At 32.2% G+C, this 20,108-nt stretch overlaps 1 protein-coding gene across 4 annotated transcripts in view; it reads right to left on the bottom strand.

Moving 5' to 3' along the window:
* The window catches only part of LOC145306941 (uncharacterized), a 49,842-nt gene that overhangs the window by 17,542 nt on the left and 12,192 nt on the right, over positions 1-20,108 (bottom strand). For 2 of the 4 annotated variants that reach the window (XM_080149295.1, XM_080149303.1), the window contains exons 5-10: positions 19,980-20,044; positions 9,364-9,438; positions 8,849-8,935; positions 7,993-8,123; positions 7,068-7,158; positions 4,825-4,863 (exon numbers count right to left, since the gene is read on the bottom strand). In XM_080149295.1, coding sequence (XP_080005421.1) covers positions 4,825-4,863; positions 7,068-7,158; positions 7,993-8,123; positions 8,849-8,935; positions 9,364-9,438; positions 19,980-20,044 — 488 coding nt within the window. Of the gene's footprint in view, positions 1-4,824; positions 4,877-7,067; positions 7,159-7,992; positions 8,124-8,848; positions 8,936-9,363; positions 9,439-19,979; positions 20,045-20,108 lie in introns of all 4 variants that reach the window. The other 2 variants (XM_080149281.1, XM_080149288.1) reach the window with 1 other exon arrangement.

The following is a 20,108-nucleotide window of genomic DNA, read 5'->3' as shown; positions in this document are numbered from 1 at the left end:
ATTTATTCCTATCCATGTAGTTATTGTTTGTTGTATATAGCTTTAGTATCCTTTAACCCTTCAATAAAGTGACAACTGAAATAGATGTTGATTCTTGTCTAGTGAATGCTAGAGAAGTGTAGCTTCTCTATAGTAAGGTGTCCACGTCTGTTCACACTGCCGTAGTCTTTATTCGAACTCTGGTGTCTGCCATTTACCCTAGGCGGATACCACACCTACACATTACATGTTAACTATGGTAGATTATTTCTTCTTGGTTGCATTGCACATTAGAAAACAAAGAGTTACTATTGTTCTGAATAATTAGTAGTTGGATGTGTGTCTTTCTGTGTCCAGAATGATCTCTGAAATTGATGGACAGCTAATTCTTTAATTTTTATATTAGGCCTAAGTAAGTAAACCAACTAAAAACAATTATTTTCTCAATGTATAAGATTAGTTTTTTTTTATTATAACACAATAAACTACCTGGCTTTATATCTATGGTTGATAATATATGGAAGTAACATAAGTATAGAATTTAAATAAGCTACCTGGCTCTATATCTACAGGTAATATATGGAAGTAACAGAGGTATAGAACCTAAATAAGCTACCTGGCTCTATATCTATGGTAATACATGGAAGTAACATAGGTATAGAACCTAAATAAGCTACCTGGCTCTATATCTATAGTAATATATGGAGGTAACAGAGGTATAGAACCTAAATAAGCTACCTGGCTCTATATCTATAGTAATATATGGAAGTAACAGAGGTATAGAACCTAAATAAGCTACCTGGCTCTATATCTATAGTAATATATGGAAGTAACAGAGGTATAGAACCTAAATAAGCTACCTGGCTCTATATCTATAGTAATATATGAAAGTAATATAAGTAAAGAACCTAAATAAGCTACCTGGCTCTATATCTATAGTAATACATGGAGGTAACAGATGTATATAACCTAAATAAGCTACCTGGCTCTATATCTATGGTAATATATGGAAGTAACAGAGGTATAGAACCTAAATAAGCTACCTGGCTCTATATTTATAGTAATATATGGAAGTAACAGATGTATATAACCTAAATTGATCTGATCAAATTCTAACAATTCTAAATGTATTTCCATTCAGGATAAAGGAATAGGTTAACAAAAAATAGTTAAACTTTTTTGCAATATTTTTAATATGAATTAGTTCCTTGGAATAATAGACAATGGATCTAGAATGAACGTGGATACTATAACAGAAGGGGAAATTGTCTTCAATTTAGCTTGCACTCATTTAGTGGTCACTTCGTTCATCCAGTGGGAAGGGAAGGTTAAAGGTGGTGAAAGTAGGGAATCGTTTTTTAACAAGTTTCACTTTATTAGAGAACTAGCGACTACGCCCCTAGGGGAGAGTCGAATTTGATAACCTAATTTATTATTTTAGATTTAAAATGAATAAGTAAAGAAAAAAAAATTTAGGGGGGGGGGGTGCCCCGACTATTTTTATCTTTACTTTAAAAAATTTAATTTTTTTATTTTTGGGGGGGGGTTTCTAGGGGCGATATATCTTGGGAGGGTGGTGGTACCTTCCCCCAAAACAGTTATAAACCTTCCCGGGACCTATGAGAAGCTACCCTGTTAAGGAGAATCCGATTGGTTCACCGGTTAGCGAGATACTTCAGAACAAACACAGACAAACAGACATCCTGTCACTTTAGTATAAGGATATGAAAAATCTGGCGTAAGGTCCAAGTAATAATATATCCATTTTAGGACGCAAAAAAGTTCTTCTCATTTACTTATTTGTAAAGCTTGAAATATATTATGGGTAAAATTTCATAAAATGTCATTTGTCTAACCATATATCACTGTTTTACATTGAAATGGTGAATTTGTGCTTCTAGATATATGTTGTTGCTAAATCTTTACTTCATGGTGGACAAATTTTAAACGAAATTAGTTTTACTATTAAACTATTTATACCAACAACGAAATTAATTCAAAAAAAGTCACGAAACCTATTCGTGATTTTCAGCTAGAAATTTGCAGATAGAGATGGGACAATGGGCTGTTTATTACACAAGTCCCCAACGTTTTATAATAACGTTTTCTTATTCGTTGGTTTAAAAACTTTAGAGACTTTAATGAATTTTGATTGGTTTGTTCATTAAGACAAGTGTTCGAACGTTCCAATCACTAATTTTAATCTACAGAATGGAAAAAAGGAATCCAACCTAACTGCTAAAATATCTTTTTATATTTTGAGTTTGGAACCCTGATGAGTAAAGCAAATTTGTTGTGAATGGTTTGGTCTGTAATGGGGAAGTATTGTACAGGGACAAAGACATGGATACCACAACAGAAGATAAAACTGGTCTGTAATGGGGAAGTATTGTACAGGGACAAAGACATGGATATCACAAAAGAAGATCAAACTGGTCTGTAATGGGGAAGTATTGTACAGGGACAAAGACATGGATATCACAACAGAAGATAAAACTGGTCTGTAATGGGGAAGTATTGTACAGGGACAAAGACATGGATATCACAAAAGAAGATCAAACTGGTCTGTAATGGGGAAGTATTGTACAGGGACAAAGACATGGATATCACAACAGAAGATAAAACTGGTCTGTAATGGGGAAGTATTGTAAAGGGACAATGACATGAATATCACAACAGAAGATAAAACTGGTCTGTAATGGGGAAGTATTGTAAAGGGACAATGACATGAATATCACAACAGAAGATAAAACTGGTCTGTAATATGAAAGTATTGTAAAGGGACAATGGCATGAATATCACAACAGAAGATAAAACTGGTCTGTAATGGGGAAGTATTGTACAGGGACAAAGACATGGATATCACAAAAGAAGATCAAACTGGTCTGTAATGGGGAAGTATTGTAAAGGGACAATGACATGAATATCACAACAGAAGATAAAACTGGTCTGTAATGGGGAAGTATTGTAAAGGGACAATGACATGAATATCACAACAGAAGATAAAACTGGTCTGTAATATGAAAGTATTGTAAAGGGACAATGACATGGATATCACAACAGAAGATAAATCTGTTGCTATAACTTTTCCTCCAATTAAAAATCACAATCACGCATTTTATCGCTTTCTCTATTACTAGCAGATACTACCCTAGAGACAGACAAACATCATGTTGTCCTCTCTAAACCCCGTTTAATAGAAATACAAGTTGATACCAATTTAAAATTATCAAAATTGTAGAATGTTTATTCCAGTATCCTTGGTATTGATGAACTGAATTTAGTTTCCGAAAGTGTGCGTAGCTTCCGCGTCCTATCTCAATATTTGCTACTAGCTAAAAAAGCTTCAAACTTCAAAAAAATCAAAATTTGAAAAATTAAAATTTTTGAATGTATAATGTATAAATCGTTTATACATTAAATCGCTTTTCCATTTGACCGGAGTCGCTGAAAATAGGGTCTGCAATAATTGGGTTATCTGCTGAACACTTTAGGAAACTAGGGCTCGAATAGGAAATTTATTTCAGCTGATCTTGGTATTATGTAAATCCATTCTATTTCTCCCAGATTCGCAAATTACAAATTGTCCTAATCTCTAATTTTATTCTTCAATTAATGGGATTAATGTTGTACTTCAAGTACTGATGGAAGTATGTCATATACTTTTAATGGATTTTCTTCTAAAAAAACATATTTTAAATTTCTTTTTCCTATTAGAATCAAATACAAATTTCTTTGAGTTAGATATAAAATAAAACATAAAACAACAAATAGCATTGGATTGTAATTTGATAGCACACAAGTTTTGTAAGTATAAAATTTTGAGAAGATTTAAGAAAAAAAAATGTGTTGTTAGCTCAGAGAAAAGTCAGAACAAGTAAACTTTAAAAATAAAATACCAAACATAACAGAGAACAATTATATTATTCAAATTGAAATAATACTTAAATCTCTAAAAAAAATCATAAATGTTTGAAGAAAGTTTAATTTTACTTTTACTCTTTACAATTATTAAAAGCGAAGCTTTCTATAATTAGGGTTGGTCCGTACGTCCGTCCGTCCGAGATAGATAGCTTTTATTCGTTGATTTAGGCATGTTAGAATTGTCCTATCGATTTCAAACTTTGCATGATGATTCCTGTAATAGTTAGGTACGATTTAGAAAGCGTTACCAGAATGTCCGTACGTCCATTTTAAACATGTTGATTTTCTACTTTTTTAACAACAAATTTTTATGTGATCTAATTATCCGTTTGATCTGATTTTTTGTATACTGATTACTGGGACAACAAAGTACAATATTATACACGAAGCAACTTTATAATAAAGTCCTAAAAATGTAAGTATGTCCATAAACATTATTCGGTACAAGCAGTTTTTAAACAAATTTACTTACAATTTTGCTTCGAATCTTATACATTTATATTCTGATTATTCAGTTCTGACACAATACAAGTGTTAATGTCTGTTTGTCCTACCATTTCAGTGCTTCGCTTTTATGGATGTTGTCATCCTTGTGTTTATCTAGCTTTTAATGAGTGTATCTATAGGATTTTGCCTTTTTTTGATATATTAAGCATCAGAGAGAGAGAGGGGGGGACAATGGGCTGCTGTTTATCAATCTAGTCCCCAAAGTTTTAGAATAACATTTTCTTATTCGTTGGCTTACTGAATTTTAATGGTTGGTGTATCAAGTTGAGTGTTTCAACCACCAATTTTAATCTACAGAAGGAGTATTTTTGTGTGTAATCATTGGGAATGTATATCAATTTATCGGCCATTGTCTTATCCCTTTAGATCCCTGATTAATCATTCTATTGTGGACGTTGCTTGAAAAATATTTACCTGTCCGCAGGAAAGGCACTTCTGGTTGGCAAATACAACCTGTTCAAACACCAACATACATACATCTTACACTATTATAGTGTAGCAACGCAGCTACTCACGGAGGGAGGGGACAATGGACTATCCCCAAAGTTTTATAATAACGTTTTCTTATTCGTTGGCTTTACAACTTTGGGGACTTCCGTGAATTTTGATTAGTTGGTTTACTGAGTTGAGTGTTCATACGTTTAAACCAACTTTACGCTACAGAAGGGGTAATTTTGTACGTCATCATTGGGGAAGTACATAAATTAACGGCCAATGTCTTATCCCTTTAATTCCCTGGCAGCTACATTCTACATTATATGTGAAAATTCTAAAAAAATAGAATGGCAACATCCATAATAGCTGAGCTAAGACGACTAAATTTGCTTAAATGTAGAATATGAACGGAGCTGGATCCTTAAATCATTTTAGTGGTGAGCCAGATTAGGGTGAGCCGAATTTCAGCCAATCACAGCGCGGCATTTCATAAAATGCTGTGCTCTCATTGGTGGAACGTTGGCTCACCACGATCTGGCTCACCACTAAAATGATTTAAAGATCCAGCTCGGGCTAAAATTTAGAGACGTTCCTATGAAGATGCTACGCCTAAAACATTGTTCTTAATCGCCATAGACATCCATATTTCATAATAAAGTTGATGTCACAATTATTTCATATAAATATTTGTTGAAAAATGAGCGGAAGGGAGTGAAACGGTAGGACAAACACGGACATAAACATTTGTATAGTGTCAGAACTGAATAATCAGAATATAAATGTATAAGAGTCGAACCAAAATTATAAGTGAATTTGTTGAAAAGCTGCTTGATACAGGATAATGTTTATGGACATACTTACATTTTTAGGACTTGATTACAGAGTTGCTTCGCTTATAACATTATACTTTGTTGTCCCAGGAATTAATATACCAAAAATAAGACCAATCGGATGATTAGATCACATGAAAATTTGTTGTTAAAAAAGTAAAAAAATCGACGTGTTTAAAATGGACGTACGTACATTTTGGTAATGATTATAGAATTTCTAAATCGTACCTAACTACTAAAGGAATCACCATGCAAAGTTTGAAATCGATAGGACAATTCTAACATGCCTAAATTAACGAAAAAAGCTATCCGTTACGGACGGACGGACGTACGGACGGACCGACCCTAATTATAGAAAAGCTTCGCTTTTAAAAATTACGATTTACTAAATATACTTACCTTTATGTACAATAAAAAAATCTTAAGAAAATTTATTATTTACATTCTATATGTATAAAAAGTTCGGAAAATGTTATTTTTATATTAATGTATTAAAATCTTTTTGAATAATTGATTGTTTAGATATAAATATATGCATATAAATATTTTTGATTTTCTTTTCTTTTCTTATAATATAAGATACTAGCGGCTACGCCCCCTAGAGGCCTCTAGGGGCACTTGAGGCGGAGAGAGTCGAATTTAGTAATTCAATTTCTTATTTTAGATTTTAAAAGAAAAAGTAAAAAAAATTTACGTTTGATGTTTGTTTTTCGTTGAACTCTCTTTCTAAAATTGAGAAATTTTAAAAAAAATTTAATTTCTCTAGGGAGGGTGGTGGTACCCTCCCCCAAAATAGTTATAAACCTTCCAGGGACATATGAGAATCTACCCTGTTAAGGAGAACCCGATCGGTTCAGTGGTTAGCGAGATCCTTCGCTACAAACAGACAGACAGACAAACAAACAAACAAACAGACAGACATCGTTCTACTTTGTATTATAGATTAAAATAGTTTGTTTTCTCACTCGAAATAAAATTTTCCGTGAGTTAAATAAAATCTCTTTTCTGTAAAGTTGTGGCTTTTTTTATTTTAAGAAATGGTATAGTACGATTACAAAAGTAGCCATCTAATATTTTTTATTGCTACAAAAAATTTTAAATTAGAAAAATCCGTGCCTGTACCAATCTTTAAACTTATAAAGTACAAACACATGGGGTATTAGGTTAAGTAACACCCATCTGACAACCAACTCTTTGATTACACGCCCATTATTTGATAGGCCCTGTGCAAGGTTGCGCACCTGACATAGCAGCAGTAGGAACCAGTTTTTACTTGTTTTTTCGACGCGGCGTGAAGCCGAGGTTGAACCTATGACCTTCCCGACGATGAGCAGATGCACTACGTGTTGATCAACGATCGTAGGTTCAATGTTGTGCATGTATGTTGTGTGCCTGTATTGGGGGAGGTAAAGAGTCAATAGCAACTTCCATAGCTCCTCTTATTTCTTCCTCCGTGTATATTCGCAGTATTTCTCTACGCAGTCTACAATTATATAAAAAAAAAACATGAAGCTGGTCAATTTTACAGTGCCTAATAAAAAATGATGTCATACAATACAAATGATAGGCCAGTATACATTTTACCATTGGTCAATTACAGTGTATGACGTTATTTTTATTAGGCACTATATTCTGCTTTGGAAACATGGACAACAACATCCATAAAAAGCAAAGCTCTTAATTTAGAATATAAGAAAAGGTGACATTTACAGGAAGACAGACGGATGTTTTGAGTTGTATAGCAACCTTACACAAAATTTTTTATAAAAGTTTTAAAATCGATGTGTTATCAAGAGTAGATGCTTGGTCATTGGTCAAAATAATCTTTTCAAAAAAACGGCTGTCTATCTCTAATGTCAGGTGAGTAAATTTTTAAGAAATTGTTATGTCCGCAAAAGCCTTAAAGATAGATATACAGACCCGAAAAATAATATACTTATTATGCTAATTAGAATGTTGATTCTTCACACACAAAAAAAAACAGGCGAAAGTCTTAAATAGCAGCCAAGAAAATCGAACAGACATTTGAAATTATAGAGAAGCTTGGCTACAAAGAATCAATTTTAAATAATTAGTAAGAATATCAAAATTTGTCATGTGTCATGTGTGATGTCATAAAAATACGTCTAAAAAGAAAAGATGAGAGAAGAAATGAGTAAGGAAACCCCTAAAAAAGATATGGATAATAGACGTATTTTTATGACGTCACACAAGACACTTTCGCTGTACCAAACAAGCCTATTGACTTTTTTTGAGAGCTTTACACTTATAGTACATCTTTTTGCAGGTCTAGTCTATAAATCATTAAATTACTTACTTAGGTTCTGTGCCTTGGACAATTTCAGGGGTGGCGAGTTCCCAGCCCAGACAAATGGGTTGTGCGTGTACCCAGAGGCTTGTGGCTGCGGTGCGCGCCCCCTGACAATCCTCTTCCAAATTCTTGTGCACCTTGGAAAAAGCAATTGTTTACTGGGGAGGGTCATTACCATCCTCCTAAATTGTTCTTTTTTTCTTTTCGAGGCGGGAGGTAAAAACTCACATTTTAACGATTTAATTCCCTCCCCACCACTAAAAAAATGTCAATTTCCCAGCAATCGAATTAAACTTAGATAAATATATAATATGTAATCTCTTATCGAAAAAGAAAAATATATTTTTCAAAGAATAGCAACGTGTTTTATTGTTATGAAAAAAAAGGAGAAAAGGATAAAGACATCCATAAAAGCAAAGTTCAACAAGTAAGACAGTAGGAGAAGGAACTTTTAACATTTATAGAGTTTCATCAATTGAAAGAAGCAGAATATTAATTTAGAAGTCAAACAAAATTATTTGTAAACATGTTGTATAACTGTTTCATATTTGATTTTATTGGGACTTGATTAAGATATTGCATCTTGTCGGCCTAAGAATCACAATGAAAAAACACGATGATTGGATTATTCATTTTTTAGAAAAAAAGGACTTTCTGGTGATGATTATAGAGTTGCTATGCTTTCTAAATTGTACAATATAGCTTTAAGAATTTATAATTTAAGTTTGAAGGCAAAACGACGATTTTTAAAGGTCTAAAATGGCGGACGGACTAACCAAAAATGTAGAAAAGTTTCTATTTCAAAAAATACATTACATAAAATTTTGTATTGTAAGATAATTTGAATAATTGATATATTTACCTTTCCTTTGCTCACTATAATCACATTATTCCAAATCTTTTTCTTTTCGTTTTCTTCAGTAAACTCATGAATAAATCGTGCCTGGGCCTGACAAAATTTTAAAGATTTACACCTTTTTACTTTTTATGAAATTTTAATTTTAGGGAGGAATTTTTCATTTAAAAAAATAACTTTAACCAAGTAAGGAGGGGACATAGGAATGTTAATTGCGCTAGTGCCCAACGTCTATAAACCACGATGGCTAAATAACTTTGGATACTGTACAACCAATAAATTTTATCTACAGAAGTGTTTATTTTGTTTTTCATCATTGGGGACATTATTTCACCCATTGTTTTTTACCCGTAATATCCCTACTTTTACCCCAAACTGTTCTTAAGTCAGTCTACCTACAAAAATTGTTTTGCCAAAGATTATTTTTGACTAGCAAAAATTGCAAAAAGCAAAAGAATGATGCTTAAGATCTAAAAGACTTACCTGATTTGTTTATTAAAAGATGATCGAATTTAAATTACCTGTAAATTTGCGTCCATTCTAGGTTGGGGCGTCACACACCAAATCACAGCTTGTAAATTATAAATTCCAAGATCCTGTAAAAATAATTTTAATTATTATTTAAGTTTTTAGAGAAGAAGCTATAATATAATTCCATTTCAAATGATTGTCTGTATTTCAGAAAAGTGTTAGGGAAAATGTTTTATTTTCTCGGCTGCTTTAAGGCTTCTAAGACCAGTAGATAACTCTATAACTATTTTTGTCCGTCCGATGTACTGTGGTGAAAATTCTGCAGAAACTCAAGACTTGTGACTTTCTAAGATGCTCTAAAATATTAATCAAAGAGATGGTTGTAGTTTAACATTATTATTAAAGTAACATTTGAAATAAAATTTTATGTTGATGGAGTATTTACTTATCTCATAATCCCTGGAAATATGGAGAGTTATCAGTTTTCCTGGAAGTAATATTTCTTGTCCAGAATATTTTATTTTACAATTGCGGAGAACATATTTTATTTGGTTTCTTTTATTAAACTTATTTTTATTTCATTCATGTTCACAATCAAAATTACAATTTAAATTTTAAAACAAGGATGACAACATCCATACGTAGCGAAGCACAAAATTTTGTGGATGGGACTGACCGTCATGGTTGTTTCTTCAAACGACGTGAAATTTAATTTTGATATCTTTAACTGAAAAAATTTTGAAAATCGAACTAAAAACACCAAAGATATGTGGGAAAATGTAAAAAATATAAAAATAGCCAGAAACCTGCAAAAAGGCAGTCTGACCGTCATTATTGTTTTCTCCAAATGACGGAAAATTTAATTTTGATATTTTTAACTGAAAAAATTTTGAAAATCGGACTAAAAACACCAAAGATATGGGGGAAAATGTAAAAATTATAAAATAGCCAAAAACCTGCAAAAAGGCAGTCTGACTGTCATAGTTGTTTTCTTCAAACAATGTGAAATTTGATTTTGATATGTATAACTGAAAAAATTTTGAAAATCGGATCATAAACACCAAAGATATGGGAGAAAATGTAAAAAATATAAAAATAGCCAAAAACCTGCAAAAAGGCAGTCTGACCGTCATTATTGTTTTCTCCAAACGACGGAAAATTTAATTTTGATATCTTTAACTGAAAAAATTTTGAAAATCGGACCATAAACACCAAAGATATGGGGGAAAATGTGCAAAATTAAAAAAATAGCCTAAAACCTGCTAAAAAGCCGTCCGACCGCCTTTGATGTTTTGTAGTTAATTGTGCTCCTTAATGATGGGAATGTTGTCAAAAAATTTCAGAATCCTATCTTTTATAGGAGCTGAGTAAATCCCATTTCCCCCATAGCGTTACGGACGGACTGACTGACGGACTGACTGACGGACGGACGGACGGACGGACATAGTGAATTATAGAGTAGCTTCGCTACTAAAAATAAGAACACAATTCAACATATTGAAATACAAATAAAAAGAACAATGCCAAAGGCAAAGTTTAGTAGATCGTTTTTTAGTCGGATTAAAGAATGGACTACAAAGCAGCTTATAGTGCCTAAACAAAAATGACGTCATATAATATAAATTGTATTGTATGACGTCAATTTTGATGGGCCTATAAGCTGCTTTATGGACTACTCTTTGTACCCTTTAAAATATTTATTGCTCAAACTTTTTGAAGCAAAGCTTTCCTATAAAAATTTATCGTTATTATTTATATGTACTGTCCAATTTTGTTACTTTTATAGTGCAAGGGTTGCGATCTTTTTAATACTGTCATCCTCGTTATTTTTTATTAAATATGGTGACGTTTATTGACCGAAAGTCATTTTCTAAATATCAAATACTGCCTTTTATTGAATTTTACTAATCTATGTTATGTTAATGTGTCATAAAAAATATCTAGATATTCTTCTAAAAAATCATTATGTAACATTTTTTAACAATAAAGGAATGCATTTCTTAAAAAACGTGGAGCTGAATGTAAAAATGTACAAAGTATATGTAGCTCGGTCACATAACCGAAAGTGGTTGAGTGCCGGAGCCGTGAAGATTTTTATAGTGCATATAGAAAATTACGTCATACTGGCCTACCATTGGTCAATTAAAATTTATACTAGCCTGCCATTAACCTATCATTGATCATTTGTATTGTATGACGTCATTTTTACAGGCACTATAAAGAGCTTCCGGAGCCATTCTTTTACTTGGAGCTGCAACATTTTAAAAAAAGATCTAGCTTTATCATTTTAGCCCCTCAAGTTGGAACGAATTAGTTTCAGTTTTCAAAACGAACTGTTTTCTAAGATATATAAGTTTTCCGGAATTTTAATGTTAGGGGGAGATTTGAAATCTGCATCAAATATTAAGGATTTTTTATAAAATTTGTTTTTTGTATCATTATCTAAAAGCGGAAATGCATTTTAAGTTAATTAATTTTGACCAATAGGATAGGTGGATTTTAAACTACCTGCGCTCTAATTGGTTGAATGATGTACGCCATCCAATCAGAGCGCAGATTTTTTAAATCCACCAATCACAGATGCCAAAATTAATTAACTTAAATTGCATTTCCGCTTTTAGATAAAGAATTATAGAAAAATCGAATTTTATAAAAAATCCTCAAAATTTGATGCAGATTTCAAATCTCCCCCTAACTTTAAAATTCCGGACCTTATACATTTATAGGTTGTTTCAGAAAAAAAGATTTCTGGTTTAGAAATATGAAATAAAATGCGCCGTGTTGTAGCGAACACAGGGTTTTTACCAGGGTTTGCTCCAAATTTATCAAAATATTTTTTTAACCCCCCTTAGTTTTTCCATGGGGTCGATACACCTCCCTTTCTGCACGACCATGATATGGAACTATAATTATCACATTCACATTCTATTTCTTATTGTTGCTTCCCGCAAAAAAAATCCGCTAAATTTGCGGCTCCAAACCCCTGGTGAATGACAGATCAAATTATTCTTACATTTATACATATTCAAATTTTTGTGTAAGGACCATTTATTACACGTACATACTTGGGTGTGCAATAGTTTCCGCACATCCAAATTGTTTCATATAATTGGTAAGCACAATCATGTTATAATTGCAACAGAAACAATTATGTCTATACTAGCTAACCACTTAACTAATATGTTTCTCCTTTACAGGGTATCTTCAGAAATCGCCCCTATAAAAATTGAGTTATCGATTTTAACTCCAATCTTAAGTGCTCTGAAGGCCTTTGGGGGCGTAGCCGCTTGTAATCTAATACAGTAATTGACAAAAATACATCTACATTTTATCAAAAACGCAGTAGCTTAACTTTTACTTAAGGTTAAAATGACAGGATCCCTTGAAGTTTGAACTAAGGTCAGACAGTCTGTACGTCTTTAATTGAATATTAGGTTTTATTATTAGCTAAGAAAGTGGCCTGATTTTACTAGTAAATATTCCCTTGTCAAATTGGCATGATTCTTAGCATTTAATAAAGTTGAGAGCCAAAACGTTCTATGTTTGTTCTTAGGTTGTGGGGAAAAAGGTGGGTCCGGCTTTCTGGCATATCTCAAATTTGGCGAACTTAAAACTTTGCAACGCCTAGATAGAAATAATTTTTTTCTATTTAGAATATTTACATTCTATATTTAATTGCACTAAAAATTATTAAAGGATTATTATTTTGATAACAAAAACATTAATTTGATTTTAAAAATTAGCGGTTGTATCGGAGACAACTTCGCAGGAAACTAAATAACATTCGTGTTACATCTAGGATGACTTTAGAGTTTAAGTTTTAGTAGCGAATTTACTCTATGTTTAACCCTAAACAGTCGGTACCCTTTCTGGACCTTAATAGGTTTGGGGGGGGGGGGCGTTGAAGTTCCCCCCTATTAAACAAACATCCTGTTATTTTCTTATGAGGATTGCTAAATATTCTTTTTAAAAGCGAAGCTTTTCTATAATTAGGGTCGGTCCGTCCGTCCGTCGGTCCGTCCGTCCGTCCGTAACAGATAGCTTTTTTCGTTAATTTAGGCATGTTAGAATTGTCCTATCGATTTCAAATTTTGAATGGTGATTCCTTTAATAGTTAGGTACGACTTAGAAAGCGTAGCAACTCTATAACCATTACCAAAATGTCCCTACGTCCATTTTAAACATGTTGATTTTTTTACTTTTTTAACAACAAATTTTTTGTGATCTAATCATCCGATTGATCTGATTTTTGGTGTATTAATTCCTGGGACAACAAACTATAATGTTATAAGCGAAGCAACTCTATAATCAAGTCCTAAAAATGTAAGTATGTCCATAAACATTATCCTGTATTAAGCAGTTTTTCAACAAATTAAATGTTGACAAAGAATTTTAGCCTTCTATCTTAAATGGCAGCTTAGAAAATCACATTTTCCCAAAAGTATTATTGACTGACAGACTGATGGACTGATGGACAGACTGACAGACAGATGGACAGACATCTCAATATCTCTAAAATTAAGCTCAGAGCCTAAATTTTTAATGTTTGTGGGGTCTTTTGCTCAACTAGCTCCTAAAAGGAAATTCCCAATATGAATTCTGTATTGATTACTTAGTACGGTAATGTTAAGAAAGATTTCTGGAAAAAATCATCTCAATATTTCTAAAAATAAGCTCAGAACTTAATTTTTTAGTGTTTGGGGGTCTTATGCTCCACTAGCCCCTAGAAAGAAAGTCTCAAAATGAAATCTGTAATGATTACTTAATTGGTTATGTTAAGAAAGTTTTCTGGAAAAAAAATCATCTCAATATCTTTAAAAATAAGCTCAGATTTAAAATGTTAGTGTTTGGGGGGTCTTTTGCTCCAATAGCCTCTAGAGGGAAAGTTCCAAAATGAAATCTATAATGATTACTTAGTACGGTTATGTTAAAAGGTTTACTACAAAAAAAATCATCTCAATATCTTTAAAAATAAGCTCAGAACCTAAATATCAGTGTTTTGGGGTCTTTTGCTCCACTAGCCCCTAGAAGGAATGTTCTAAAATGAAATCCGTAATGATTACTTAGTTTGGTTATGTTAAAAAAGTTTTCTGAAAAAAATCATCTCAATATCTTTAAAAATAAGCTTAGAACTAAAATTTCTACTGTTTGGGAGTCTTTTGCTCCACTAGCCCCTAGAGGGAAAGTCTCAAAATGAAATCTGTAATGTTTACTTAGTTTGGTTATGATAAAAAAGTTTTCTGGAAAAAAAAATCATCTCAATATCTCTAAAAATAAGCTCAGAACCTAAATTTATTGTGTTTGGGGGGTTATTTTGGCCCACTAGCCCCTAGAGGGAAAGTCACAAAATTAAATTTTTAAAGTTTTATGGGTAGATCCAGTCATGTAAGAGAGCTTACAAAAAGAATTAGGTTGATAACTAGAAAAACAAGCCAGGGCAAAATTTGCTATTGAATTTCATTTCCTATAAGTGTACTAACTTCCCCCCTCCCCCCTTATTTCATTTTTTTTGCCAGCCGCTAAATATAAAAACAGCTGTAGAGCGGCCAAATCTAAAGCTATGATAACCAAATTTTAGGACGAACTCTTAGTTTACATAACAAAAAAATATTTTTCTGACCATCGCCGAAAAACGGCAAATAACGGAAACCGCCATGTTCGGCGTTTACGGCGGTTGCCGACGCCAATTAAGTTTTTCATATGTTTATGATTACAGTAATAGACTACATACAAAATTGGCTGGTCTAGAGCTGTTTTGCTCCACTAGCCCCTAGAGGGAAAGTCCCAGGATGAAATCTGTAAGTGTACAAACTCCCACCTTAAATTTTTTTATGGAATATGGATATGATTATACATGAATTATAATAAAATTAACAAAATTTACCTATTATTGCCCTTTGGCGCATATCTTATTACAGACTTCCTCATTTGGCAACATCCATATAAGAAAACCTTTGAAATGCAGGACAAACGAACATAAACACTTGTAGCGTATCAGAACTTAATAAGAAGAATACTAAACACAGGTCTAAAAAAAATTTGAAGTAAAGTAAATTTGTTGCAATCTTCTTTAATACAGGAGAATTTTTAAGGACATTTTCAACTTATTTATAGAGATGATTTGCTTATAACAATGTACCTTGTTGTAATAGGAATCAGAATCCCAAAAATTAGCTGAATAAATAAAAAATCATCATGTTTTAGATGTACTTTCTATTTAGTAACAATTATAAAGTTGCTACAATTCAAAAACATACCTAATTATTATAGGAATCATTATACAAAGTTTGAAATTAATAGGACAATTCTAACCTGTTTAATTTAACCAGAAGAGCTAACTCTGCTAGAATAATAAACTTACATACAGACAGATAGACTTTAATTATATAAAAGCTTTGCTTTTAAAAAGCTGATATGAATTTACTCACTAACAGAATAATACTGATTAATTTTCCAATATTTTTCTCAACCAGAGTACACTTGAACAGAATATATTTGTTTTATTTTTGAATCTTTAACCATTTGAGGGTGAGGAGAAAGTTGAATGGCAGGAAAATGTTGGCAAATAAACTAATTTTTAAAAGCAAATCTACACTGCAACTCACTTTGTTTTTTCTCCCTGTTAATCTATCACTCTGTTTGAAATCCTATAAGGAAAATACCTAAAAAATATAAAAAATTAAAAATAAATGTAGTAAAAAAGTTACATTAACCCTTTACAGTCGGGCCCCTTGCCGCTCCTTAATCGGTTTTGGGATGGGGGGTGTTCAACGCCCCCCTTATTATCTCAGTTCCTGTCAGAGCTAGAGGGCTAATTTTTTTTGTGCAAGTCCCCTGTTTGATAATGAATTTCCGACCTTTATAAGTCTAAGTCAATTTTCGCTTCCTTCACCCTTTTATTTAACAACCTTTGTTTTTAGGTCTTTTTTTACTTAAAAATTTCAAACGGCTGTAATTTTCTTATTTTTGAAGCTAGAAGAAAAATTTTTTTCCAGAAAATGTTTATCTTTATGTAAATTTTACATTAGAAATATCAAAATATAAATTTCTGCGGCCGCAGCTGTACTTGGCAGCTGCAAGCCGCCGCAGTCGGCGGTCGGCGGGAAAACGGCGGCGGATCTTCATGAAATCTTAATATGTAATGTAGACATGTAAGAAAATCTTAAGTTTAAAATTTGAAGTCTCTAAGTCAAAAATTGCGGCCACAGGAGCCTTTTAAAGATTTCTGGAGACCTGGAGGATCAGGACCTGTTGGATCATACCTGGAACCTGAAAGTGACTTGAACACCTGTATTTTATATAAGGATGTACTACTAGAGGATTTTTTAGTATTTTGGCATGATAAAATGCTTTAGTCAAAAAAATATTTTTGCTCTTTACCTGGATGACCCTGCCAGGTTTGCTGGCATCCTGTGCCCTCCAGGATGGAGATATTCAAAAAATTCCAACTCTCAGTTATGTGTCACACCCATACTTAAAAAAGTCAAGCAGTTTGGGCTCTTTATCTTTCACACACAGAAAATGAGATAGAAAAAAACAGGATGGAAAAAATGGAAAATGAGATAGAAAAAACAGGATAGAAAAAAAAACGACCCCACCCCCCGACCGTTAAGGGTTGACAGACATCTAAATTATAGATAAAATTCGCCAACAATTTCAAGATCCATATTTCAACTCCATTTATCCCTGCAAACATAATTTACATTGATGCGAATACATTCAAACACATGCGACGCATGTGAATTAATTGATACTTTATCTAAAGTCGCTTGTAATAAAAGATTTAAATATATCTATGTATATAAAATACATTAATATACAGATTTTTATTTTTGTTTAAATTTTAATTATTGGTGGTGTTTAAACCACTTTTTTGAACAACGCCCCCATAAAACGTTTCCATGTATAAATTGAAGAAAAGTACATTAAGCTATTAAGTACATCGATAAAGTATTTTTTCTTCATAGTATTTAAATTAATTTTTGAAACAAACTTAGAAAAAAAGCTTTTGAGATTTTAATAATCATTAATTAATTCTTTTAAAAGAAATTAATCTAAATATCTGAAAATTTGCCGTTAGTTCTTAGTTGGTATAAAACAAAATAATTTAGAGTAGCGGGGCTACTCTATTACTATTAATATTACAGAAATTTTAAATGAGTAGTAAGTAAATATCATAATATTAGCACCAGTTTTGTTAGCTCAGGCATTTGGAACCTTGTTTTTACTTATTATACACGGAAAGATGTCTATAATACGATGTGGTAAATTACTCAGCTAAATCTATTTAGGATCTACAATATTTTGATATACATGATACAAATTATATATTTTTTTTATTTAATGAAAAAAATATATTTCTTTTATTTCATGAAAAAAAAACATTTTCTACTTTTCATCCCTTTTGTCCTTGTTAACACAGTATAAACTTTGTACAGCAGAGAAAGAGTGGGCAATGACAATAGTCCCCAAAGTTTTAAATAACGTTTTCTTATTTATTAGCTTAACAATTTTGGGGATTGAGTCAATTTGAATTGGTTGCATCAATAGGTTGAGTGTTCACACTTTTTAACCACAAATTTTAATCTACATAAGGGGTTATTCTAAGTATCATCATCGGGGATGTATATTGATTTATCAGCCATTGTCTTATCCCTTTAGATCCATTACACTCACTACTGTATACAACTTCTAATTTAATTTGCTTTTGTGTATTAGACTGGCCCAAAAAAACATGAATTTTTAAATCTTTACCATATTAATTTGCGGATACCTTGAAGTTGTTACCTGCTCAAAAGTAGACCTTTTAGTGAAAACTAGACCTCTCTACAATGAAAATTTATCTCGAAATTTCAATCTTAAGCTTTTTATCAAAATCTTCATATTTTCATGATTTTAACAAGAAATAATTAAAGAACTGCCAACCTAAAGTAATGTAACAAAAGTTCAAATGTGAAGCAATTATAAAAAGTAGGCAAAACCGCCATTCCCGCCGAATAATTCCGAAAAACGTCTAGAAACATTGTTTTATTTAAATTGATAATTTGTGTAAGAAATTGAACTAAAACAGTAGCTATTAATCTTATGAGAAGAGAAATGATGAAAAACTCTAAAAAATATACATTTTTAAGACATAAAATAGGAAAAAGTGTTTTTAATAAATTTCATGGCTCAACAGACATTGTCGCCAATAAATAGACAATTTACTTAAATAAAAAATTAAATGAAGGTAAAAAAATATGTAATATACTTATTCTCATATTCAACTTTTAAAAAAAGCATACTAATAAAAATATTAATATTGCAAAAAATAATTTCATTGTTTTTTTTATTAAACCAGGAATAAAGAGTAAGGCTTATCTTTAAATATTTTTCTTCAATGATTTTGCAGTATGAATTAGCTTTCCCAAATTATTGTTATTGTACATAAATAAATTTTTATACTTTTTTTCTTCATATGTTTATTCCTGGTGATTTTAATATTCTATTTCAATGTTTGTAAACAAACAGACAGAAAATTTGATGTTTTGCTTTATATCTGGTGTAAGGCATCTTAATTTGGGAAAGAAAGGGTGAAAATAAATATGCATTGGACGAGATAGCGATAGATTTTTTCTTAGAACCAATTATAGGACTAAAATCTACAAACAATACATAACCTATTTTTACATTCCGCACATTGAAAATCGATTTAGACCTTCATTTGGGCCACACTATTGTGTATTGATAAAACAATATGCTTATGTGATAATATGCGGAAATGACCGCACACCGTTGAATTGGTCTTTTCCCCCCCAACTAATTTGTTTCACTACGCCTCCCACTGTATAAAAGTAGTCAGTAATTAAGAACGATAAATCATGAGATATTTGATCATGCACGTAATGCATGGACCCACCATATTCCCCACAACCTGTTCTTAAGCGACGAAGTTAAATATTGTAATTTAAAGTGAAGTTGAGAAAAAGGAAACTTAAGTTGGAAAAAAAGACGTCACTGACTGACGGACCGACCACAAGGATGACTTTTAGAGTAAATTCGCATATAAACTAAGATTTTGTTTGGCTATGAGTGAACACCAATCCACACATTTATTGAGATATATATTCTAACATTGAAATATTTATCATGTTTCTATATTTTGTACTAACGGCTACGCCCCCTAGAGGCCTCTAGGGGCACTTAATGATTTTTAATCTATGTTAAGATCAGTTGTTTACCAAAATATCGGCTGGGAGGTGCTTTATTTTTTTTTTGATTTAGGCGATTCCTCTTTGGAGGGTGGTGGTACTCTCCACCCATATAGTTTTAAACCTTCCCAGGACCTATGAGAAGCTAAAGGATTAAGGTGCAGAGCAACTATATAACTCTATGCTAAAATAGTGTTGCGTAGCAGAGATGTTTGTGTTTTCCCCCTCCTTCTCCAGGATTTCGATGCTGTGAGTATTGGTGCAAAAAATATGACGTAACAAAAAAAATAGCCAATGAGAGGCCGTTATTGACCAATGGTAAAATTTATAGTGGACTCTCATTGGCTAATTTTTTTTGTTACGTCATATTTTTTGCACCAATACTCACAGCATCCAGGATTTCCTGTTGGGGGGGGGGGGGGTAGGGGTGATGGTAGAAAATTTGACCTACTATCCTAAACAAGTGAAAAATATACCTGCATTGTTTTAAGAAGATCTTTGAAAACATGGGAGTCTGATTTTCCACCTGGGTCCGACCAACCTAGATAAATATAATAAAACAAAATCTGTTATAGAGTAGCATCGCTGCTACTAAAAATTATTGA

Source organism: Acartia tonsa, chromosome 2 (assembly GCF_053477335.1).
Source record: "Acartia tonsa isolate MP-2025a chromosome 2, ASM5347733v1, whole genome shotgun sequence".
Classification (NCBI taxonomy): domain Eukaryota; kingdom Metazoa; phylum Arthropoda; class Copepoda; order Calanoida; family Acartiidae; genus Acartia; species Acartia tonsa.
This window is presented reverse-complemented; position numbering and strand designations above follow the sequence as displayed.